Source organism: Tauraco erythrolophus, chromosome 2, assembly GCF_009769465.1.
Source record: "Tauraco erythrolophus isolate bTauEry1 chromosome 2, bTauEry1.pri, whole genome shotgun sequence".
NCBI classification, from domain to species: Eukaryota; Metazoa; Chordata; class Aves; order Musophagiformes; family Musophagidae; genus Tauraco; species Tauraco erythrolophus.
The window spans coordinates 125,521,969-125,548,197 of NC_141466.1; the positions used below are offsets into that span (position 1 = coordinate 125,521,969).

At 41.8% G+C, this 26,229-nt stretch overlaps 2 protein-coding genes across 2 annotated transcripts in view; one reads left to right on the forward strand and one right to left on the reverse strand.

Moving 5' to 3' along the window:
• Positions 1–26,229, reverse strand: part of MACROD2 (mono-ADP ribosylhydrolase 2) — an 899,313-nt gene that overhangs the window by 772,728 nt on the left and 100,356 nt on the right. The gene's annotated exons all lie outside the window — the stretch shown is intronic.
• FLRT3 (fibronectin leucine rich transmembrane protein 3) lies at positions 19,024–20,973 on the forward strand. Its single transcript, XM_009977971.2, has one exon. It carries the CDS (start codon positions 19,024–19,026, stop codon positions 20,971–20,973), a length of 1,950 nt encoding a protein of 649 aa, XP_009976273.1.

Consider the following 26,229-nt stretch of genomic DNA (forward strand, 5'->3'; position numbering starts at 1 on the left):
ATTCTACTTTAAACCGCTCCACGCACACACAGACACAGAGTTTCCATTAAATCTGTGGATAGTAAGCAGAACCCGTCGAGGCTTGAGACCTGACTTTTCATCTTTCTGAGCAGCAGAAAGTACCTGCAGCACCGCTAAAGCCGACCACAAACGCCAACTCCAGCTCTACAGCGCAGCACGCCCGCCCTCACCACCCAGCTGCCGTGGAAGAGGACGGCCCCGCTCCCTTTTTGCACTGGTGCAGGCACCATCGTGAGCTGGACAGTAAAGCAGCACTAGCAGAAGGTGTTTTATTTTGGGGGATTTTACTTTGGTGACCTTCTGGCTGTTGAGCTCTGTAAAGGATTGGCGAAACACAAGCACTGATGCAAAAGAGGAGATGGGGCTGCCCTCTGCGGTAGCAGCCGGCCGTTGGGACAGCCCAGCTGCAAGTCAAAGCCCATTTTCAGAGGCACTTGCCTGGAGTACCGAGGAACTGAACTCAATAACCTGAATCCCTCCTCTTACACGGTTTTAGGCTCCACTGTGTGCACCGAGTACAGAGCTGACCCCGCACAGGCCTGAAATGATTGTGGTTGAACAATCCATAGCAATCATGACTCGTGCGCGGAAGAATTTACAATTGCAATCAGGGCCTCTCGGCATCCCCTGGGAAAAATGATCAAGAAGAAATGAAATAGGTTTTGTTATAGCCACGAACAATAACATAAAATAACATAAAGCAGAAATAAAGACAAATGCTAGGCAAGCTAACAACAAATAGAGTTTTCATTTCTCATTGGGGCTATTTTTAGATGTGTTCATATTTAAATATGAAGGTGATTTCCCAGTGCAGCTGTTAACAGCTCTTCCTGAGCTTCTCTTGGAGTTTGGGTGTTGCGTCTGCTGGCATTTGCAAGGCAAACTTCTGGTTTCAGTGCTTTAACACTACAAAAGCAAATGTTTCAAGTATTACTTCCAATAATCATACTTTGTATCTCAGGGGCTACTATGGTCATTTCATTTGTAAAAATGTTTGAAGCTTTATGTGCAAAACTGCGTTGCTGTTCTAACAAGCATCCTGCATGGTTTTTAATCTGTCGAAAGACATACTGAGATACATAGCAAGTGCACAACAACTATAAATAACGTGCTAGTTCAGGCACCACTGGTGGTTTTAGAAATGCATGATTTTAACGAACCATTGTTAAGGTCAAGAACGATCAAGTTTTAATTATGGAACTTGGTATGTTTCTCTTTTTTTCATCAATAAGTGGAAATTAAATATTTCTCACCTATGCTACTGCATCCGAAAGCCTGCTTATCTAGAAATAGATAAATTAATGCTCTAATTAGGACCATGGACATAACATATTTGATTCAGATCGTAGGTCCAACCAGCCCTGTAACACCACCAAGTTGTTTTCGCTTTCATAGCAACGTTCAAAACTGAGGTTTGCACCTACAAGTTTTGTCATAATACCTGAAAATTAGAAATCGATTTATATTCTGGTTTATAACCCGTCTAGACAACCAAGCAAAGAAATGAAAAGCCTCAGAGCGCACACATCACTGATCTCTCTATTCCATGGAATCACTTACGCTGTCATGACTGCACCACAGGCCTTTCGCTTTACCTGCTGGGTTGGCAGACCTAGGCCTGCCTTTGACCTTCTCTCCAACTCCTCTCCAAAGGGAATGAAGACAAAGCCTCTGGCACTGATGTCACAGCCTTCACTGGAGAGTTGTGGGTTGTAGGGTGGAAGAGCAAGTGGAAGAGTGACTGCTAAGCAGCTTTGAAAATTTGTTTGCCCGTCAATGAACTTGAGACAAAGCTACTGTAATGTAGACCACTCAGGGGAGACAAAACCATGCTCTACCACGCATGTGAAAGGTAGGACTTGTTTGCTTTTCCTACTTTAAGTTGAGAGGAAAACCAAGGGACTCAGATAAGATACAAGACCTTGATGAAAGTGGTCAGCAAATGCACAGCTTCCATACCTCAAAATTTCCATCCTGCCTTCTGCAATCTCCTGTTCCTCTGAACCACCCAGATTCAGAAAGACTCTGTTCTTCAGTAACAAAGCCACTACTATCATCTTTTTAGACAAGGCATCTCTCTTACCGCCGCACATCACGCACAGCCGCATCCATCCTGAGCTCAGCCAAAACGCCTTTGTTTCCCTCAGTCACAGAGCTGAAGTTCTCTTATGGGTTTCTACAGGTTGCTTCTCTTCAGGATTCCCAACATTTCCCCCAAGGCCTTGGGATTGGTAGCAGCAATTAGCGCACGTTCACAAAAGGCCAAAGAACAAAAACTTTGAGGAAGGAGATTAAAGATGGAATAATGAAGGAAAAAAAAAAAAAAAAGAACACTGCTCCAAGATACTAAGCTTGACATGACTTTTCAGATCCCATTTCTCATGAAATTTTGGTCTCTTACCACTTCAAGGAACTTCATTCTCAGTAGCAGCAAGACACACCAACTAAGTAACGTGTGCCCATCACCTATTCAAAGCAATTTCTAAGTCTCAGGCCTTCTCCTCGCTTCCCTGCTTACCAGCAAGCTCTGGGCAGACACCTGACAGGGGAGAGCTGCTCTTCACTCATCAGTGTTCCGAGTCATTCTCTCCAGGTGTTGCACCTGGGACATGGGTGAAAACTGAAGAAAGATCGCTCCAGGAATACCCAGGAAACCCTCCAACACGAATGCACTACTGAGACTCGGCGGAAACAGTTACGTCTCCACTGAGCATGCCAAAGCTTTAGAAATCAGATCTACTTTATATTCCAGGTAACCTCTGGAGAAAATTTCATCAGTAAAAAAAATAAAATCAGGATTAATAATCTATAACTAAAAACAGCAAATGAGAAAGAATACACATATGCCTTACAACTACGCTTTTTTTCTATGTAGCTTGAAGGAGCTTTCCACAGTACGTTCAGCCAGCAGATGCTGAGGACAAGCCAGCTTCCACACTGATTCACGCATATGGAGCTGGTGGAGTTGGTTCTTGTATAAGAGAGGCTCATCTTCTCAACTGAGATAAAGTTTCTGCATATATATCCTCTTTCTGAGTCACAATCTCATCAAATGTAGCTACACTTCTCATGGCCAGGGAAATCTCAAAATTCTTGTTAACTCATTTTTAATCATCGTATCAACTTGCAACTTTCTGCCAACAGCATTAACGGCTGTCGTGCAAAGCCGTTTCTGAAACGCCCTCTCTTGCTGAATAGATAAAGACAGAATAATCACCCCTACTTACGACGAAACAAAATCTGCTCAGACAATGTAAACTTAGGCCTTCCTGAGTATAAACACTTTTGAGTTATTCATGTATTCAGCACAGGCACATAGCCTTTTGGAATTCCAAAACCAGGTATTACACAAGCAAACCAGCAAATACGCAGGCTCCAGCTTACTGCTTGATGTTAGCACAGACCAGACACAAACAAGCAAACAGCTAGGGTGGTGCAGCCGGCTAAAATAGCATGCTAACACTTCGATTTGATTTGCATGCAAAGTGGGGGGTGCACATTTTTTCCGAGATAGCAGGTCACCACCTAAAGCCTCCAGCAGCACTATATCCACGCAATCGTTTTAGGTTTACAAAGAATGCTAAATATTCAAACAGGGTAACTAACCCATTATACATCTGCATAGGCCTTGGCCACTATAATTTTACAAGATTAGACCTACATGAAACTGCTCATCTAATTCGGGACCAACAGGAGAAGGAAAGAAAATAGGGAACTCTTTAACATGTAAAAGGAGGCCAAAGCAGAAGGATGAGAGAGAGAAGAGAGTTCAGAAGAAGCAGCTTCTCATGGCAGGAGATCAATGCACAAAGAGCTGGAATGTAAACACTGCTGCGTAGGTTTGACGTGCAGAAGAACAGCTATTGGGCATTGCAGGAGGTGGAGAGGAGGTGGGTAAGAGGCAGGGTGTATGGAGAAAGCCTGGCAGAGAGAGGCTGACAATGGCGAGAAGAAAGAGAGAGGCGGCAAAAACTCTGGAGCTATCAGGAAGTAAAACAAAAGAAAGAGAAAGGACCAGGAAAAGAACCATTCTGGTGGCCTGAAAATACACTTGTGAGAAAGAAAGTGAATGTCAAGCTTTCAGTACACAGCGATGAAGAACTAAGATTTATGAAAACTGGATGTGGAAATAGAACTGTTCTTTTAGCTACACGCATTGTTTAAACTTCTACTCAGAAGAGGAGACATTCCACCATAAGAAACATGACCAAGGGAACATTAAATCCTCCAGGAAAACGTCTTTGTCCAAGACAATCTCATTTTGAGCCTAGATATGTAATGTGAGAACTGGTCTGAATTTTGTAAAGTGAAATCACACTCAGTCAAATAATCCTCGCATCCAGGTAACCAACACTTCAAGATAACTTGTCATCTAAGTGCACTTACAGTAACGTTTTCGTATTTTGTTATTTAACTTCCAGCACCCAGATTTTTCATCAAAAAAGTCTCCTGAAAACTGCCCAATTCCTAGAGCAATGGAGAAAGCAGATTTAATCTTCCACTGGACAGACACCTGCTAGACCCAAGGAGTCCCACAAGAAACATGAGTTTTCACCAAACAGATGACTGCTTGGTATCTAAACGGTCAGCAGTAGGAGCAGCACAGAATTCACAAACACCAACAAGCAAAACAGGAACAGGAATATGGACAGAAAGGAGTCATCCATCCCAAACCCCTTCTCAGCAAGCCACAAATCACTACTGCCCTGCATATCTCTCTATTCTTCAAGGCCTCCTTTGGGCGGCTGTCACATAAGCAGCAATTAAAGCTCCAAGATAAAGAGTCCAAGACCAAAACTACATCAGAAGGTTTTTTCTGTCATTTCATTTCAGGAGGTTTAATTAATTGGTTTTTTTAAAGTGTTTCTCTACTACTGAGAGCCCTTATATAGAGACAGGTGTAAAAACGCATTTACCGCTTTGTTCAGCTCAGTATTGGCTGCATCTGTGAACGTTTGAATCTGCGAATATAAGAAATACCCTCAGGGAAGAACAGCAGTTTTGTCCTCTCCAGGATTCTTCCTTGCATAAAGCAGACATTACTAACGATCTCCAAGTTTTCAAGGTTGTTTTCGAGGAACACTATTTTACCTTCCTTTAACAGGCTTTCAAAGCCACGTCGAGTAGATGGAAAGCCTGTCACTTACTTTGCCAAGTAACCGTTCTACAACTCCAAGTTTGCAAGCAAAAACTGCATGTTCTTCATTGCTGTGAAGGAGTCAGCTCTGCTTCTCCTAAAAACTTTGTTGTGGCGGCTTCATGGTTTGACAGCTAACAAAGAGAGGAAATTGCCTTCTAAATACAAAAAGCAGTCAGCCTTAAGCATTAGGAGCAAACTTTCTTGGTATGGACTTTACCCAGTGAGCTTGCTTTATCCGTTTCTGTATGTTCTGTAAATAAAAGAAAATAAATACCTTACTCATAGGCTTTGCAATTTCAAGTACCCCATTAAGTTCCTCAATTTTGCTTTCAACGGTACTGATAAGCAAAACTGTTTATTTGCCTCAGGAAAGAGAGGTGTGGTGGCATCAGGGGTGTTTCTGAGTTGACAGGGCTTTTCCCTGGGGCTGTTTAGAAGAGTTGGAAAGAAGAACAGGGAGAGAGCATGGAGAGAAGGGAGAGGAATGGCAGAAAACACAGGTGCAGTGGTCTAATCTCCTGGCCCTTACAAACAGAACAAAAGAATAATCACAATTACAACTATTACCTCTGAAACATTCCTTTGCTGGGGGGGGTGGGAGCACTCTTCATCCCACCTAATTTTCAACAAGTATTTAGCTTTAGACTCTTCGTACCTTTTCCGCTCTACTGTGGACTGCCTTGTATGATTACATTTTCATTTCTATTGCATTTGATACAGAGCTGCTGCACCAGCTTTGACAAGGTACTCTATGTACACACACAATGCTGAAAGCCGAATTTGACAGGCATTTACTTTCGAAGGAATGTATCCAAAATTGGATTCTAATTTTGAAACGGTTCAGATCATTTAAAGATTAAATTCTAATACAAACTGCAATACGTATTCGCTAAGAGACTGTACTTAGTCAATATCAGAAAACCTTATAGGACATGTATCATACAAAAGTTCATATATTATAGGGTTTTCTTTTCTTAGATGTCTCTACAAATCAACCGGAGCGGAGCTTGGATTCGGACAGACTGCTTTGAAAAATCAATATAACCTGATAAAAGTCTAAAGCTAAAAACCACTAATGTTCATTTCAGGGTATTTCATTGAATATCAAACTATTACTCTCAGCTTTATCTAAGAGATCTGTCCTCGGGAAGCTCAAAGAAGCAACAGCTCAGTTTCGAAGGTTGAAGACAGCTCTCTCTCCTGTGCACCGAGGATGAGTGATCTCAGATTCGATTTCACTTCCCGGTCAATGTGTTTGGTTTCTTAATATTTAACAAATGTCCTGCCCAGAAACGTTTATGACTGGAACCTGATTTCCAGAAGGACAAAGTAGATCCAGAACGTCTGTCAAGTCCTAGTGAGAGTCATTCAGGTCAACCTTTGGCTGAGGGAGTTCCCAGAACTGCGACTCTTATCATACCATCAGGGTGCTCATAAAATTAAAAAAAAAAACAAGCATCATCATTATCATGCTGACCTAATAGCACCTTACAAGCTTGTGTTATAAACTTGCATTAAAATTCTCTGAAAGACACTATGTAGTGTAAGTGCTCTGAATTTCCATCTACCACCTTTCAAACTCTCTCAGCCCATTAAATGCTAACAAGATTACCGTGTCTTCGAAAGGTAATTTCCCTATAGGTCTGACAAGAACTTTAATCTCCGTATCACGAGCGTTAATTAATTTTATAAACAAAATACAAGTAAAAGACTATTTTAACTTAGAAATTCAATTAACATATCTCATTATATTTCTAGCGTTTGATACATCTGTGTTACACATGCATATTTTTATTCCCCACATATGAGTAACTCCATCACTATTAACACAGTTCCTCCATTTTCCTGGAATTCAAATGGCTTGAGTTTCTATGTTTTAAGAAAAAGACGGAGAACGTAGTCAAGTTCTCAAGCTACAAGTTTTTTGTGAAGAGTATTTTAAAGGCTACCCATGTTCTTAAGAAGTATATTTCAGGAGTTTACATAAAAGAATGCAGTCAAAAATCTGCTTACAACAGCACAATAAAGACCTTTCAGTACTCTAGAGCTGCTGTGACCTGGCAAAATCTAATTATTTCTCACATGCCCTTTGGAATTCTCCAGGAATATTTACTGTAATTTCTAACTGGTGCCACGAGCACTGGGCCAGCCTTGGAAAACAACTCAAAAATAGCTGAAAGCATGCCATATACATCTTTTATGAATATCCCACAGATATACGTTAAGGCTTAGCAACATGGCACAGCAACATAACGCTGGAAATCTGTTAACTAACACAACTACGTCAGGCATGAGATGCACCAAATACGTGATGGTTTTGAAAAATGCTACTATAATCTTAACAGAACCTCACTTTTAAAAAAAACTACAGGATATCTGTAGCATCTCAAAATGCCTTCTGCATTACCATAGCCCACTGTTCTGTCCCACACAAGACATGGGCACAGTGCAATACCAGGCGTATCTATGCTTGTATAGTATGTGTACATATCATCCATACAGGCATGCATATAACACGCTATATATACATTAAGATGCATATGCAATACAGTTGTACATACTGAGCTGATGAGGGCACAGCTCGCTCTGCCAGGACTATCAAATACAGACAATCAGACCTTAACTTGAAGTCAATTTATTATTAGTTTTTACTCTCCTCAGAGAAAGACGAGAACTGAAGTGATAGAGAGAAAAAAATTCTTTTTCCCTTGTTGTCAAGGAAAATCAATCTAGCATGTTTTTTTTTAATTAGTTGAATAAGTACAGCATGTATGCAACATTTCAAACATCTAAATATCAAATACATCAAGCAGCATTCAAAAATCTATTCAAATTGAGGTTTGACACTTTTTAGTTTCTGTTTGTTTTTGCCAAAAGGTAAACAAAGAGAATGTAAGTATTCAAACTTGATACAGAAAGTGCAACTATGTGGCAGCTTCAACAGGTGTTAAAGAAACCGAGCTTTCTTTAAACTTCAGGGAGCTTGGCCTTGCCATCTTCTGATACCAGCAAAAACTGCAGCTGCAGGACAACCGAGATCAGCAGAGAGAGTTTTCGGGAGCCCGCTTTCCCCCAGACATCAGCTCCCGTGCTGGTGAACACGCGTGGTCGAAACGCTGCAGATGGCCAAGATCACCTATGCACCGCTAATGAAGACAACAGGACACTTACGAAGGCACCAGCTGTCAGCCTTGAGAGAAACCTGTGTTCTGATAGAAAATTTAAAACAAACAGCAGCGGAAACATCACCTGCATCTGTCAAATCCAATGCTACTTGCGTGAGTTCGTAAGCTATGAGTAAAAGGAAACTAGAGTTTACAAAAAAAAAAAACATCTGGGGAATGTGTTTTCTAGCTTGTCCTGTGACTACCTTAGATTTTTGGTTTTGTTAGAAAATCAGAAAGTTTGTTTTCCAATGAAAAACCCCTGAAGAGTGCAGACCAGCCGGGCCTCACTCGTCCTCAACCTCGCTCTCGCCGGGCACGATAAAGTTGTCTCCAAGCAAGCGCCGTGCCAGGCGGAGCACGCAAACCAGGCAACTCTTATCCACGTGCTGACTCTACACGGCAGGAAGCGCTCCTATCTCACGAAAACCCTCAAACCTCCCAAAGCTGCCGCCGCCACCCGCGACACCCCCAGCGAGGCGCTACGGCGCCGCCATTGCTTTTGGAGGATGCTCACAACCGCTCGTTTACAGAAGCTGAGGAAAGTCACACAAATTTAGGAATGTTTTGCTTTTAAAAGCACTTGTGCGCTCGCAAGCACCCCAAATCTTTGGGCCAGAACCCAGGGGAAAGCGGCGGCCGGGGCTGACTTCCCAAGCCAACTCCTGGGAACCGACAAAGGTCGCTCGGGATTTAACTCGCAGCGCTGAAGGGACGAGGGGGCGCCACCTCCCTCCCAGCACAGCCAGCGGCGGCACCACCGCTGTTCTGCCGAAAAAGGCGGCGAAAAAAAAGCGAAAAAACTCGAGAAACACCCCCACGGCGCTGCCCGCCCCGCTCTCCACAGGGATGAGGCGCCGCCGCCCCTCCCCCGCCCCGCCCGACCATGGCGCCGCCTGCTGCTCCCCCTAGCGACAGCGCCGCGCGCCGCGCCCCGCCCCTCCCGCCGGCCCCGCCCCCGGTGACGTCTGGCCCCGCCCCCGCGGCTCGCCGCTGCCGCCGCGACTTGAGGGCGCGCGCCGAGCTCCGCGGCTGCCCCGCGCCAGCGCAGCGCCCGGCGCACCGCTCCGCTCCCGGCCCCGGCCGCCGCCTCCCCGCGCCCTTCTCCAGCCATGAGTGGAATTACCGCGGCGGCCGCGCTGTAGCTGGGATCGCTCCTTTCCGCGCCCCGCAGGTAAGTCCGGGATAAGCGCTTTCTCCGCGGGAGTTGCGCGGGTCGAGGTGCGGGGGGGGATGCGCGGAGCTAGAGGAGGATGCGGCGGGAAGTTTGGGCACCAGCACACGCATACACGCACCCCCAGCCCCGGGGTGCGGGCACGGCGCTGCGGCGGGGAGCGCCCCGCTGGCTGCGCGGCAGGGCGCGCAGGAGCGCGGCGGCCACCCCCGCGGGCACGGCGGCGGCTGCAGCCGGCCTTTGCCCACCCACCCGCCCTATGTTTGGGGTGCAAGCCCGCTGCTCCCGAAACCGGCCGTGCGGTGCCAGCGTTGCACCGGCCGCGGGAGAAAGAGCGCAAAACCGCCTTCCGCGGGGGCGGAGGGGAGCCGGGGGGGGACCCGTAGAGCAACGCCGCTGGACTCTCCCCGCTCCGCCGGTCCTGGGACCCCAACCCCTCCTTTTAATGAAGGGGAGGGAATTTTCCTGCCCCTATCCCGGATTTCTCCCCTGGTTCGGAGACTTCCCCCCCTCTCCCTCCTTGCTGCATATATTAAGAAAAAGGCGAGCGCGTTCGCGCACCCTCCGCAGCGCTGCCGCTCCTCCCGCACAAAGTCTGCGGGCGAGGAGATGGGGAACAAAATGGTTGCACATACGTTAAAGAAAGAATGCAACAGGCCCAACTATCCTCAAAAAACGCCCCACTTTCCTTGGGAAGAAGAGCTGGCTGCTCACCCTCCTGGCATTCAGAAGGTCCCTGCCCAGTTTTAATCAACTTTTCCGCTGTTTTCGGTTTATTAAGTGTTTCTCTGCCCTCACACAAGCACAGCGAATGCGGTTCTGAAGTGGCTCGCAAATAAACATTTCGTCCGCTTACTCCTTTGCACACCTCATCTCTTCGGTATTCTCGCCCCAAAATCCGCTTCGCGACTGCGAGCTGTGCCGGAGCTTTTCGTTTTACCCATTTCTTCCAACACAAATAAGAGCTACAACTTAGTTTAAGGCGAAGCCCGAGTATCCCCAGATTTCCCAGCGCAGCAGTCCTGCTTCCCAGCATCTGCCATGGCTCGCAGCATCCAGGCACAGCTTTCTGATTTTGGGGGATTTTGGTTGTGTTTTTTTTTTTTTTTTTTTTTTTTTTTTTTTTTTGGTTACTGCTTAGTTTTCAAGATCACTGCTCCCCTTGAGGACGAAAAGCTCTGCTCTTGCACAGACAGCTGCCTTCTTGCTGGCTCAGTCCTTCTCTCCGAGCTAGCCTAAATTTCCATCCCTCTCTGACCGCAACGGGGTTTGAGCGCAACCCTGGCGCAGCCAGTCCGAGTTGTGAGGAGTGTTGCAAAACGCGACGACGAGTGCGTGTAATTAACTAATTCGTGGAGTGCTGGTAGCCATGGGTAACTAATTTGGACCGAAGGCAAGTCGCTTCCCTTCAAGGGATCAATTCTGGTCAGCTAAGAGGGTACAGCGGAGTATTTTGTATACCAGATTCACACCGAAATGCAGAATTACTTAACAATTAAATCGTATTTCTGCGGAAGAGCACATCAGCTGAAGGCGTTTTCTTACTGCCACTGAGCAAAAGAAGATTCACGTTTTGCATTTCCATGTAAATCCTCTATGCAGAGGGAAAGTATAGAAAGAAGAGGCTGAAAATGTTGAGACTTAAAAAAACAATTCATTATCCTGTCCCCAATTTCCTTGCCTAAAATATACTGCCCAAAAAGATAAAAGCATCAATTATGCTCACCATCTACTGCCTGAGGATATGGCGTCTTAATGAACATTCCTCTGAATTAGAATGAAAAATGCGTTTGTCAATTCAAGTGGACAAAGAAAAGAATTATCTGCTATAAAACAGAAAGATCAGTATGTGTTTTTCTTGTCAATATATGCCACACATTAGGTCATACTTATGAGGTTTCAGTGCCCTTCCCTCCCTCTCAAAAAAAAAAACAAACCAAACCCTCAAGTTTCCATTAATTTATTCCAAAGCCATATAATAGAGCCCTGTTTAAGATCGGGTTTCAAATATTTCATAAACAAAAGGTATACCTGGGTTTATAGAGAGCCAATTATCCTAAAATATACTGAGGTTATTCCAACCCTTCTATTCATACTGTTATCAAGCATTTCTATTTTTCCATCTACATTTAGTCACTTCTAAAAGCTGCATTTTTTCCTGCCTTCTGTGCTCCTCCTATAGACAAGAAAGTGACAACCCTTGGCATATGTTTAAAATGTTCATTCTCTTTTTTTGGTACATTCATACCATTTTATTGTAACTGGAGAACGACCAGATAAATACCATAGTTAATACAATTGGCCTGGGAAATAAGATTCTGTAAACTCTCTGAAAAAGTGATTTTTTTTTTTTGATTTTTTTTTTTTAATTATTCCCCCTCCTTTGGAGGCTGCCTCTGTTTTTCTCAACAGGAGACTTTGTTGTAATTAAAGCAGAGAAAACTGGACAGCAGCAAAAACCATCTGACTTGTGGCTCTTAAAAGCAGAGTTTTTGTAGCGTGTACCACCCCCCAGTGGGCAAAAAAACTCTGTAGTCAACTCCCAGAAAGCTTTAATCTCCAGAAATAAAGTGTATGCACATTTTATAGCAAGAATAAAATAAAGATGCATTTCTGGGTTGGGTGGTGGGGTGGGTTTTTTTCCTTTTTTTTTTTTTTTGTTTTTCCTTCGTAACCAATAGCTAAAAGGTGAAATATTATGTAAGGTGATGGTGACTAATCAAAGCAATTGCTGGAGTTTGCAAACTTTGCCTTGCAATTATTTGAAGTGGCTTCTGTTGGTAGATGGCCATCTTTGTCTCCTTCTAGCAGGAAGCACGGATGCTAATGGCGAGTTATTTCTCAGTTTTTTTTCTCCTTAATCACTTCAAAGCGCAGGAACGCCCAGAATTAATATGTGATTGCTTACATTTATTTTTAATAAGTGACCAAATATCACTCAGGGCAGGCATCTTGAAAAGCGTTCAGTAAATGCATCAGCACAAACTCTGTTCTTCCTCTCACGAGCTGTAAGAATTCAACCAATCTTACAGCTTCACATTTTTTTCCAGCCTTAATTGTTGAGGAGCAAATTTAATAAATTGGGAGATGAGCAAACAACTGTTTTAAAAGGGAAAGAAACAAAAGCACTGAAACTTTATCCAGTGTTTAAGTAATATTGTTACATGCCTAACGTTTTGTGCCAGAACTCCCTATCAGGTATAATTCCACCTAAACTTGTCAAGGGGGGGGGGGGAGGGGGAATAAATTGATTTTACCTTGAAACAATGGCAGCATTTGTTCTCTATTCTTTTATTTTAAGCACGGGTGAGTTACCTCAGCAGCAGCTCTCAAAAGAAAACCTAGAAGCCATAATTGGCTAAACTCAAAGAGCACTAAAACACCAAACAAAAAAGCCATTGCAGAACACTCCCCTCAAAGTGCTTTTTTAACGTGCAACCTTTGCAGAAGCAGAGTAGTCAAAACAAGAGAGTGAGTAGGAATAACCTAATAGTCTGGATCTTTTCAACCTTGCATCTTCAAAACCAGGAAAGGGTTTAAAAGTAAACTTCAGAGGAGAACAACTTAGTTCATTTCCATCCTCTACAGCAAATACTGGTTTGGCTCAGCTTAGGCGTCGAGTCAAGCTTTTACTCAGAATCCGTTTCTAAGTCAGATTCACTTGCATTTGAGGGAAGATCACATTAAAATTTGCATTTTTTTAAGACACTTGAGTCAGAACTAGGAAGACAAAAGCAGTATTATTTTCAACTACTACACAGAGGGGAACAAATTTTCTAAAAGTAAATAAAACTTTCTCCAACAGAAGGAAGAAAAACCACCACAAATTTCACCAAATCAGGGATACGACCTGACTGAAGGGCTCACTCTCACTTTAACAAACTCCTCTGCATTCTTTCCCCCTTGGAAAGACAGCCAGAGGACCTTCTGCTTGCCCAGCACCAAACAAAAGACTGGGGCACCTTCCTGAAATATGATGATCGTGGAAATTGCAGCTCCTAGACAGGGTGCTTAGAAAGCATTTTGCTGTCACTATCTGCTAACCCTGAGTAATACACTTAAAGAAAACAAAGTATGAGCATTGTTTTAAGTGTAGATTAGCACTGTGGGACTAACTTTTTTTTTTTCAGTTGGTGAAGCTATTTAAGAGGCAGCATGACCTTTGTAAGCTAAGCTGGCTATCTATGCAGTAGAGACTTCACAAGTATTTTAAGAGATAAGTACATTTTATGTTTCTGATAAGGTTCAGATTATAAACAAATACGGAGGTAATTCTGGAATGTAAGTACACTGATCAAGCAAAATTGTTAGGCTTATCCAAGACGTATATTCCAATGTTAACATTTAAATTATGCTCTTGTAATTTCTAAGCTAAAAATACCGACTTGTTTCCCTTCCCCCTGTTACTTTGATGGTTAGAAAGAAGCCACTGAACTACCAGAGCTCCTGCCGGAGAACACAGAGGTAGATTAGAAATTCAAATAAGCATTGTGTGACCTCGAGTGAGGCACGTCTTGATTTTATTCACATTTTATCACAGCTTGGAAAGAAGAGATTCTTTGGCATCGTGTTTAGAAAAACTCCCAACTTTACAAATATACTAAAACTTTTTTTTTTTAACTTTTTTTTTTTTTTTTTTTGCCTGCCTACAGGACAGGAAGTGCAGCAGGACTCCATACCTTAGAGTAAATACAATGTTATTCTGCGGTACACTTTGCAAATCACTTTGAACGTTTTAAAATAAGATGTCCCCTTGCTTAGCTGTACCACAGCGACAGGTACACGCGTGAGACTCATGCATTACCGCTATCTGGAGTAATACGCTTCCTTACACAATGTCCCAGGAAAAGTAATTTAACCATGTAGTTCAGCAAAGTTCATGAAAGCATTCAACTCGGAATAAAGATAAGCAAAAAAAAAAAAAAAAGCTGCTGTTCAGTTGCTCCAACGTTACTTTTGTTACCCATAAAAAGGTCGTTTCTGCATTTAAAAAATGAATTTTAGCACATGCTTTCGAAAAATCTGCTCTGTTCAAAAGTAATGGCTTCTTTCAAAACCATGTGGCCATGAAGGCTCCCAATTTGATGTTGCAGAAACCTGGACACAGTGTCTGTACCAGTGGGGGTCACTTTTCTTTTCATCCTGCCGGATCAGCTATAATGACTTGATGTCAGGGAATATTTAGAGACAGCTCAAGAAGGGGAAAGTTGGAGCATGGCAGCAGGATTCCCTTCTTCTCTGTAGACAGATCACTGGAGCCTTTGATATGCAAAAACATTGTTTTCAGCTATGGCTTCAGATATAAAAGGGAAGTGCGAGATATCAAACAATCAAAACCTGAAGAAAACTATTCTAAGTTTAGAAAAGGGAGTGGGGGGTATAGTCTTAATCCACATTTTTGAAACAGTGTCGTCTTCTCCAAAGAGACCTGCTTTTATTTTTCTCTCTCTTGTTTTCATGTAATTTTGAGTGAAGGGATAAAAAAAATTCCAAGAACTTAATGAGCTTTAGTGCTTTCATTTCAATCCTACACATGACCACTATTATCATAGTGGCAGTAAATGAAGGGGTGACTACCAAATGGAGCAAGGAGGAAACAGTTTATATGCTAGAAAGGTAAAACAAATTAACTTGGTTTCTCCTGTGTGTATGTATACATGTAACGTATGCATACTAGAGCCTCTTCTGCTTAATACTAACATGGTTTTCTACAGCTCTAGAAGTTCTAAAGAAAATTTATGTTTCTCGTTTGTTTGGTTTTTGTTTTGTTTTTTTTTTTAGCAAGTCCTTAAAAGTTATTGTAGCCTTCAAAGGCCTATTTAAGAAATTTGTATTTGTACGTCACAATATACTTCCACAAAATACCCTCTATCATAACTTCACATTAGTTCCCAAGAGATGCCTTTTTTTTTTTTTCTTACACAGCTGTTAAGCAACTGTTATTGCAAAGTTGTTTATTTATTTCAAAGGTTCAGGAATAGAGCCTGAACTTCTTTTCCCCAATTGCCTTAGTAATACAGTCCAAGAAAACTGGACACTAAAAGAATATGGAGGCTTTTTGTTCCATTTTACAATACCGATTGCATAAGTTACCGAAGTTACATAAGTTACCAAAAAATATGCATTCCCTTTTATTCTAAAATGCAGCCACACAGATTGAGTTTTTACCTTAAATAAAGCACACGTTACAATACTTCTTGATGCCACAGTGGGGGTCTCTCATTTTAAGTTACTATTTTCATTACACAACTGCTGAAAACAAGGTGCAAAACCAAAGCTCGGATGAGCACGAAAGCAGCATCAGGAGAGAAAAGGCTCTACCGTTCCCTCTCGAGACAGTCACACCATCTCTAAAGCGGGGGGCTTTTTTTTTTTTTAATGCTCAACATTTTTCTGTGAAAAAGAGCAACATAATAACATAATTAGTATCTGTGTCAGTAATTTTGCATCAGTGCATATTTCCCATTGCTGCAGGAGGACTGCTGATCTGTATCACCATGGACCTGCTTCAAATTGCAAAAGGCAGTTTTAAAAGAGTGTTTCTGTTTAGGGCTAATATTTTATAAAGGAGCAGAAGCTCATAGGAAGGGAGCTAAGCAAGCATTACTCAGCATGCTGTTTCTTCCTGGTGTTCCAGTTCTGAGGATTGTGCTCAGTTCTCTGGACAACGTGCAGTCACGAAAGAGAGAAGCAAGTAAACATTAAGGATTTTTTTACTTCAGATTTAACCATTTTTATTTCAGACAGATACTACCTACATGCTCTCAGGGAACACAGACTTGGTATTTCACTGGATACCTTCTGCAATAGTGTTATGAAGTAGCCCGAGTTAAAATATACCACTCAAAAATAACCAAATAATTAGAGTTCTTCAAGAAACGGGAACGGCCAAGTTTAAGTTTTGTGTTTGGGTTTTTTTTTAAATTAGAAACACCAGTTTAATAAAATGCTAATTTAAGTACCAACTCCACCACGCCACATGACAAATACAACAGCTTAAAAATTCAGATAGCTTAGAACATTGAGCACGTTCCATGTACCAAACACACTTATCTGTTGTCAAAGAAGTGATGCAGATGCCCAGCTAGTCTACAATTCAGAATCAGTATTTCACATCTGCAACATTCTAATAGTGTTTTAGAAAACACTTTTTTCCTTTCATCCAGTAACTACTGAATGGTAATTAACCCATTTTACATTTAAAACGAAGGAGAGGATCATCATCTGCCTCAGTTTACCAAGAACACAAAGCAAGCAACTGTTTTGGCCTCTTCCAAGGAAGCAGGACTGGCTTTTTTAATCAGGCTGGAAACCTCATTTTACCAAGATTTTGTTACTGTCTGTCAATTCAGGATGACTTTATTATATACTGAAAGGAAGGAAAAAGTAGTTCCAGCAAAACTCCAGTAACATGAGACTGAACAGCAATATTTGTTCTTAAAGAGCTCTGTATTTTGCTGAAATACCAATATTTTGGGAAAACAAGATGTGCTAGTCATGTATACAGTAAACACAGCATAACTTGAATGGGAATGCAACACAACTCTGAATACTGGTGTTCACTGTTTGTTACTAATTCCAGTTTTTCTGTTTGTTTTTACTTTTGCAGGAAATTAAGAGTTCAAGGAAAGCTTTAAAACCGGAGTTTTCTGGGAAGCAAATCGTGTTTTTGTGGAGTTTTTTGCAATGAAGAAAACCATCTGAATTGCCTAACGTTTCTACAGCAGAGTAACCTGCACACTTGCAGCGCAGGAGGAATTCTTTCCTGCATTACAAATTTGGAAGAGGTGTTAAAAAGTGAGAGTCGGGAAATGGTTCTCTCAAAGAGGCGTGGATGTATCGGGATTTAGCTGCTGTACAAAGCTTATACTTGGATAATTCTGGACAGGAGAAAGCAGCCCTGTTCCTGACCTCCTGATGAGGCTACTATCCTTCAAGCCCCAGCATAATGAATAGTTTCCATCACGCGGCGCTGAAGTTACCACCTCTGACAACTACGCTGCACAGCAGAGTTTGTAAGAGTTACAAAGAAAGTAACTCCTGCTAAAGGCATTAAACCAAACAAAAGAGGCTCTTCATTCACAGACCTTACACGAGGACAAAAACAGAGGGGAGCTGAAGCTTTTCTACGCCCTGGCCTGGTGTGCTTATGTACCATGATAAATCTTGGTTGGAATGCTCATTGAGTATCTTGCCAGGAGCCAGGATACACACACCACCGAGAAGGACCGTCTGAGTAAACACCACCGAGAAAAAAACCACAGCTCCATGGAGTAAACCCTAAGAGTGACTCGTGAGACAGACATTCCTTTACTGGATATCCTCAAGCACAAAATTTACTTATACCTTTAAATACGGTAGGATCAATACTAATTTATTTTCCTTTTCGTGCCTCAGAGAATAAAGTTCAATTAATATATGAACCCACAAGAGACAAGGTCATGACACCGCTTAACGCATAGGTCATCTTGCAGGAGTTCTCACAACCCTAATTACAATGGTAATTGAATTATGTTGTCTTAAAAGCTATAAAAATGCTAATTACCTGCGCTCAATATACAAACACACTACCAACGCAAAGTACAATTTCAGTCTTAAGAATTAATTTCTGTTATCCTACCCTGCGCAGTTTGAACTAATAAGATGGGAAAATGTGGCTAAACCTGCCAAATAGTCTCTCATTAGTGTACTGCGTAGTAAGAAGACTTTCGAGAATGACAAATATTTAAACATGAAATTAAGCATGTAATGAAATATTCCGTCCAGTCAACTAGAAAGCCATAGCTCTACCAGCTACCTCAGGTTGTTAGCTACCTACCAGTTGGGGCACTCACCCTTTACACATTCCAGCTTGAAAACCACGACGAGTAGACTACAGTATTTGTAAGGTACACAACGTGATGTTGTGCACTCGGAAGAACTTGGAAAAAAGTCTTAAGCTGGCCTTTGCCCTTTTGTCTGCACTTTATGCTTTGCCATTAGGACTTTTTTGAACCTCTAAAATAGCTACCACTGAATTTGTGGGTTTGGTTAAGGGTTTTATAGTTCACTTAAGGGCTCCTGGGTAGTTAGCGGGTTTAGGAATTACTTATCTTTCAGATATAGAATGATTTACTAGATCTCTGGTGTGACTTCAGCTCTGTACTTATCTGGTATCCGCAAACAAAGACTGTGTCTACACATGAAATGTGGAAGAATCCTTAGAAAGAGCCTTCTTGCTTAAGCAAAACAATTCACAGATCAGACATACTTGATTATATTGTTTTCAGTCACTAGGCAGAATAGCCTATTAACTTAATTGAATTAGTACAAGAAGTAGTACAGTTATTGATGTAAGGAAGAGAAAGTAAAATGTGTCTATGAGCTTGAATTTTAGTTTAATACGCGTGTTTCAGATATCTGTCTTCTGTAATGTTGAATTTTTCATTGCAGTTTCTTCACTGATGATCTGGATAATTTTGTTTGTTTGGTTTTTTTAGATTGTTGAAGATCAGAACTGTATACAAATCTCATCATTCCTGACCATGATTAGTGTAACCTGGAGCATCTTCCTAGCTTGGACTAAAATAGGGCTGTTACTTGACATGGCACCTTATTCTGTTAGTGCCAAACCATGCCCTTCGGTATGTCGCTGTGATGTGGGTTTCATTTATTGTAATGATCGCGATTTGACGTCTATTCCTACAGGAATCCCAGAGGATGCTACTACCCTCTTCCTTCAGAACAATCAAATAAATAATGCTGGGATTCCTTCAGAACTGAAGAACTTGCTTAGGGTGGAAAGAATATATTTATACCACAACAGCCTAGATGAATTCCCCACTAACCTCCCTAAGTACGTTAAGGAACTGCATTTGCAGGAGAACAACATAAGGACCATTACTTATGATTCACTTTCACAAATTCCTTATCTGGAAGAACTGCATTTGGATGATAATTCCGTTTCCGCTGTTAGCATTGAGGACGGAGCTTTCCGGGACAACATCTATCTCAGACTTCTTTTTCTCTCTCGAAATCACCTTAGCACCATTCCCTGGGGTTTGCCTAAAACGATAGAAGAGCTACGCTTGGATGATAATCGTATTTCCACGATTTCAGAGCCGTCCCTTCAAGACCTGACAAATCTAAAACGCCTTGTTTTAGACGGAAATCTTCTAAATAATCATGGATTAGGAGACAAAGTCTTCACGAATCTAGTCAATCTTACAGAACTGTCATTGGTCCGCAATTCCCTCACAGCCGCACCGGTAAATTTGCCGGGAACAAACCTAAGAAAGCTTTATCTTCAAGAAAACCACATCAACCGTGTGCCACCCAATGCTTTCTCTTACCTAAGGCAGTTGTATCGACTAGATATGTCCAACAACAATCTCAGCAATTTACCTCAGGGTGTCTTTGACGATCTAGACAACATAACTCAACTTTTTCTTCGCAACAACCCTTGGCACTGCGGGTGCAAAATGAAATGGGTACGCGACTGGTTGCAGTCATTGCCTTTAAAAGTTAACGTACGGGGACTGATGTGTCAGGCGCCAGAAAAAGTACGTGGGATGGCTATCAAAGACCTCAACGCGGAACTGTTTGATTGTAAGGACGATGGCATGATAAGCACCATCCAAATCACCACTGCGGTACCAAACACGTTATACCCGGCCCAGGGACACTGGCCAGTTTCTGTGACCAAACAACCGGACATCAAGACTCCCAACCTAAACAAAAACTACAGAACCACGGCAAGCCCGGTACGCAAAATCATTACGATATTTGTGAAATCCGTAAGCACGGAGACTATTCACATCTCCTGGAAAGTTGCACTACCAATGACTGCTTTAAGACTGAGCTGGCTCAAGATGGGTCACAGCCCTGCCTTTGGATCTATAACTGAAACAATAGTTACGGGCGACAGGAACGACTATTTGCTTACGGCTCTTGAACCAGAATCGCCATACCGCGTATGCATGGTTCCCATGGAAACCAGCAACATCTATCTCTCCGACGAAACGCCTGAGTGCATCGAGACCGAGACGGCACCCCTGAAGATGTACAACCCTACCACGACCCTCAACCGGGAGCAGGAGAAAGAACCTTACAAAAACTCCAGCTTGCCCTTGGCCGCCATCATCGGCGGCGCGGTGGCACTGGTGGCCATAGCGCTGCTGGCCCTGGTCTGCTGGTACGTCCACAGAAACGGGTCCCTGTTCTCCCGGAACTGCGCCTACAGCAAGGGACGCCGGAGAAAAGACGACTACGCCGAAGCGGGAACCAAGAAGGATAACTCCATCCTAGAAATCAGGGAGACTTCTTTCCAGATGATACCAATAACCAACGACCAAGTGTCCAAGGAGGAATTTGTAATACACACCATTTTCCCACCTAACGGCATGAATCTGTACAAGAACAGCCACAGTGAAAGCAGTAGTAACAGGAGCTACAGAGACAGTGGTATTCCAGATTCAGATCATTCACACTCATGATACTGAAGGACATGAAAGACTGGTTTGGGTTTTGTTGGGTTTTTTGGTTTTGTTTTGTTTTTTAAAGAAAACGAGAAAAGACTGACTTAACGGTTGCTGTTCTACTGCAAAACACTGGATTAAAAGACTGACAAAGCAATGTACTGTACATTTGCCATATAATTTATATTTAAGAACTTTTTATTAAAAGTTTCAAATTTCAGGCTACTGCTGCGATTAATGTAGTGGGGATACCTGACCACAATTCTATATTTTAGTATTTTTTAGTAATTTGTACTGTATTTTCCTTGCTAATATTGAAGTTACAGACCATTTAACTTTTGTGTTCTACTGAGTAAGATGACTTGTTGACTGTGAAAGTGAATTTTCTTGCCGTGTTGAGCAGTCAGAACATTCATCTGAGATTCTTGTAAGTGTAAGCACAGGCCATTTTTCACTTTGGTATCAATAAATAACGTTGAACCTGGCAAATCAGGAAGATCAAGAAGTGGTTGCAAAAACTCACAGAACTTTTCATGTTGGGTCTATTAAATCTGTAAACCACAACAATATTCAATAAACAAAAATGCGTGTAGTAATGGGCAATATCAGCTGTCTGGATATATCCATTCAACAATGGTAAAATCCAATTTAAATGAAAACAATCAAATCGATGACATGCATCAGACTGAAGCTGTTGACACGTGTTAAAAAAAATTGATCTCTAGATGAAAGCATAATCAAATTCCTAACAAGAAATTTTAAAATATGTGCTAGGCTCTACAAACCAAGGGGTACATACGGTTTAGGGATGGATTTCTGGTTATTCAAAGCCAGCGGTCTGCTTATTACAGAGAAAACAGTGATGGACGGTTACAGGCATTTGAGAGGAAAGGGTAGGAGGACAGAGACAATCCTTAGAAACTGCTTTGAACAGAAAAAGGGTTGAAAGTGCAGTTTTATAAGAAAAAAAAGAGGGGGATAAAAAACCCAGGCAATGTAAGCAAGGTCTCAAAAACTTTAGTCGCTAAGGTAAACGAACAATTGGGGAATACAGCTATTTTAAAGCATATACTCAAATAAATACAAGTATGTGTTCGATATACTACCATTACAGTCAGGAATACTGCCCATTACTGTCACAGTTTTCCCGAAATTCCTTGATAAATCTGTGAGGTAACATGTTTCTTTCTGCCTTCCTACTGAACTATGAGCTATTTCATGTTTAAACCCCAAGCCACTCTTTGTTGCCATAATCATTTGTTTCTTCAACTAAAAACCAAAGTGCTTTGTACGCCCTTTGGCCAGTCTTGTATGTGCCTTGATCCAACGATACATGTATCAAGCTTTTAAAACTAAAAAAAAAAAGGAAAAAAAAATAAAATACCCGCTTTTTCATACGTAACTTAACTATGAAAAATATTGGTCTTATTGATGAATAAGGTTGGAAAACTTAGTTCAAAATAATGCCAGACGTCTGCAGTGCACTCATAGCAAACCCACTCAGAAGCTACTACTCAGGTCATGAGCTTCACCTTTTTCTGTGTTCAACTTGACAGTATCACAATTCCAGGGTTTCTTTATTATTAATTGCTTGGAAAACAAGTTTTCACAACTTTGAAGTGTGTCAACAATGAAAGGGAAGGAAGGCATGGAGTTAAAACTTTCTGAGAAAGGATTTTTTCTTTTTATTTGCTGTTTCTTTGGAAAAAAATACTAATATTTTGGACAGTATCTCAGACAAGAAGAAATGTATACCAGATGCAGTTCAATTTTAAGATAATTTTAGTGGTGTTTGGCCTGTCCATTTCCCCTAAGAACAGTAAAGGATGGAAGATGACAAGACAAAAAAGTGACAGACACCAAGATTGGTGGTTTCAGCAGTCAGCCTGCAAACAATTCTCCTGCCAGAGATCCATCTAAGTGCAGACTCAAAACTCCCAGTAACAAGCAGCTCTTTTCATCCTTATTTTCCAGATGTGCCTAGGGAAGTTTCCCCTCCAAACTCCCTGTGCCATCATACAGTTTCTTCAGCCTCACCTTCAAAAATGCCTCCTGTGGTTCCTTAGCAGTAGAGTTCCAGATGGAGGAGCAGCACTGTGCTTCGCTACCGACCTTACACAAATCACGTCTTCTCCTTCACATGGAGCACTGATTGGATCCACGATGCCAAAAGTAACAGAAAGGGGCATGTTATGCTAAACAACCGTGTGCTCAGCTCAGTGTAATGCACTAAACAAGACTATTTTGTTCTGTTTTCCCAATTGGGTACAAATCCAGGGAAGGGCAAGAAAGACAGGAGTCAGCACGTGGTGCCTCTACATTCTTGTGCAAAAACACTTCCCCAGCAGAAAGTGGGAAAGGAGAACCACAGCTGGACAAAACAGACCTGGTTTTCATCTAAGCTAGCACGTAGGGACCGCTTGTATCAGAGGTACATTTAATGGCTGGGTCTCTGGCAATAGATTCCTACTTCTTTGTCATCTCCGATGACATTAAATAGGTTTTGCTGGATTTTCCAGCTATTTACGTGAAAACCTCTCTCCTAGTTGACTCCAAATTTGTGTTGTAAAAAGGGTAAAGTAACACTCTAGGAGTACTCTCCCACACCTCTTCTGAGGCACCTCAGCCACAAGTAGCCTGGTAATGGTACATACCAGCTACCATGCATGGCGGGTGATGCCACGCAAAGGTTGCAGAGGCTGTAAGAGAGTCGCCATTTGAAGAGGAGATAATTGCAGGTCAGGCTTAAGCACGAGGGCTTCTTGTGTGAGACGTATGTTCTGTGAGGCAGTAGCATGCAAATCCAAAGCAACTTCGACAAGTTGGCCCAGTTGTTCCTGGTTCACCTCCACCAGGAAGAGAGTGAAAACCTGGACAAGTGATTCTGTCCTCTGCAGAGCAGCAGGCCAGGTTTGCAGGCAGAGCTGGTGTCCTCCTACCACAATGGAAATGGGAAAAACGGCACACCCGTGCATACAAGATCTTCCTTCAGTTCTACAGCAGCTTTTATGCAACATGCATAGTATTAATTGGGCAAGCGCAAGATTTATTTCAAACTAAAATCTGGTTTGTTGTTTTTTTTTTTCCTTTGGATGTTTATACACATTTTTATTCTGCTCCATGTCATGCCCATCTCTTCAAGACTCTTCTACTTACCATAGTGCTGCAGTTACAGCATGCAATGCTCTCTAGCACCACGCATAAATCCCTTCTATTAGACAGTTACATACGTAGGCAAATCGGATTACTACATTGAGCAGTTTACTCAACACATTTATCAATAACATTAATCCACATTAAATTTATCTTTAATAATTTCCTAATTCCATGTTACTTCAGTGTACTGTTCAATATTGAATTGTGGAGCAAGGAGTGGAATTTTTTTCAGTGTTGCCTAAACCTATGTGCAGAGTTAATTTAATCAACATCTCCCATATGAAAATACTATGCCAAGTATCTTTTACATTCTTTATTATTGTCCTTTTTTAATTATTATTTATATTGCTATCCTGAATTGCTCACAGTTCTGTTTTAACCTGAAAGTTGACTCAAAAAAAACCCCGATACTTTGGAAACTATATTAGTTTTGTCTCATCTCAGTACCTTCCAGAACTTTTAAATTTGCTTCATTTATAAGCTATTGTTTCCTAGCTTTGTACAACAGCTTGAAATGCAACAACTGTTGGGGTTTTTTGTTTTCTTCTCCTGGCTTTAACAGTACCAATATCAAAGTATTATGGTCTTGGAACACATTTACCATTTCTTCTGCTAATGCACTAGCTAGCATGCAAGCTATATTGTGCCAATGCTGTACATATTGAATGTAGAGCAGCAAATGCAATAAAGCAAAAGTAACAAAGCCTTATTTGCCATTAAAATAATTTACCGATGACATCACTCACTAAGCACGTATACAGACTTCTCTCTGAAGTTAAGTGCATGCAATTCTGCATATTCACCTGGAACTAAAGTTGGATAAGACTTTCAAACATGAGCTGGCAGATGCCATTTGCCTGGATTTATCCAAAGCACATTTGGTTTGGATAGTTTTGGATGGAACTGTTATTTGCCCAGATGCCCTCTGCTTTCCAAACACCTTAACCTTCCAAACCTATATATTGTTTCAGCATCACCTTGGGACTGATTTTTGTTTAATTAACTGTTTCTTCACTGACACCAGAACAATGACAAAAGCTTCGAGTCACAAGCCAGCACTTACAACCAGTGAAGTTGGTTTTTTTTAACAAAGCATAAAGTTATTTCGTAACTGGGACTTTCTTCTTCAAAACTAGTCAGGAGCAGTTTAGCCAGAAAGGAAAAGCTCATTGACTGAATTCAGACATCAAAGTTTTACACTTGAAAGCATATTTTTTCTTTGCAAATGAACTTAATTTTGAGGGTGGCAAAGTAGGAGTTCCACCTCTGTGATAAAATTAGAGCCTGTTCAAATACTCTGAAGGTATAACCATGACACAGGTATCAGATTCTGGACACCATTGTTTTAAAACGTAATTTTTTTTTTAAACATGTGTATTTGATTTAATTTTAATAGTGATTTAATCAAATAATTTCCTGCTCCTCTCAAAAAACCTACATAAAAACACATGAAGTACATGGATCTGAGTATAACAGTGACACAGCATCTAGCTCAAAACAAGCATCACCTGCGTTTCACCAGCACTGGACATGAAGCAAGATACTCACTTTACAGTAGTCATTAAATGATGGCTGGGGAACATTCCTGCCCTAGGGGGAAACCAAAACACTTCAACAAAATGGATGTTCAAAGAAATAACCATGCTGTGGATTGTTGGCGGTCTAAGGCAAAGGCACACAACACACATTTTGGAAATGGAGCAAACGTCCATCGTGTATGGACATGGTAAATGCCCTACACCTGAAACCTGGAGGCCAGGATTGCACAAGTGTGTTACCCGACTTCAACCGCTTTTCAGAGCCTCTCTGTGTTTTCTTAAGATGAAAACGTAGTGGACTCTGGATATAAAACCCCTCAAGACTACTAAAAAGTACATGAGCTGAAAACGCTTTTTGAAATCTGAAGCTGGACCTTCGAAGCTTAGCAAAAGCACTCATAAATAAGTTATAAAAATAGAAGCGTCTTAATAGGGCTAATTAAATAATCTGACTTGTTCAAGCGGGTTGATAGTATTCATATAGGCTGGTACTCTGTCCTGAACAGCCCTCTTAAGTAATGAAAAAAAGGGAGCGGATCATAGCCAAGTGCTCCTGCACGCTCCTGTCCTCTTGCTGAGC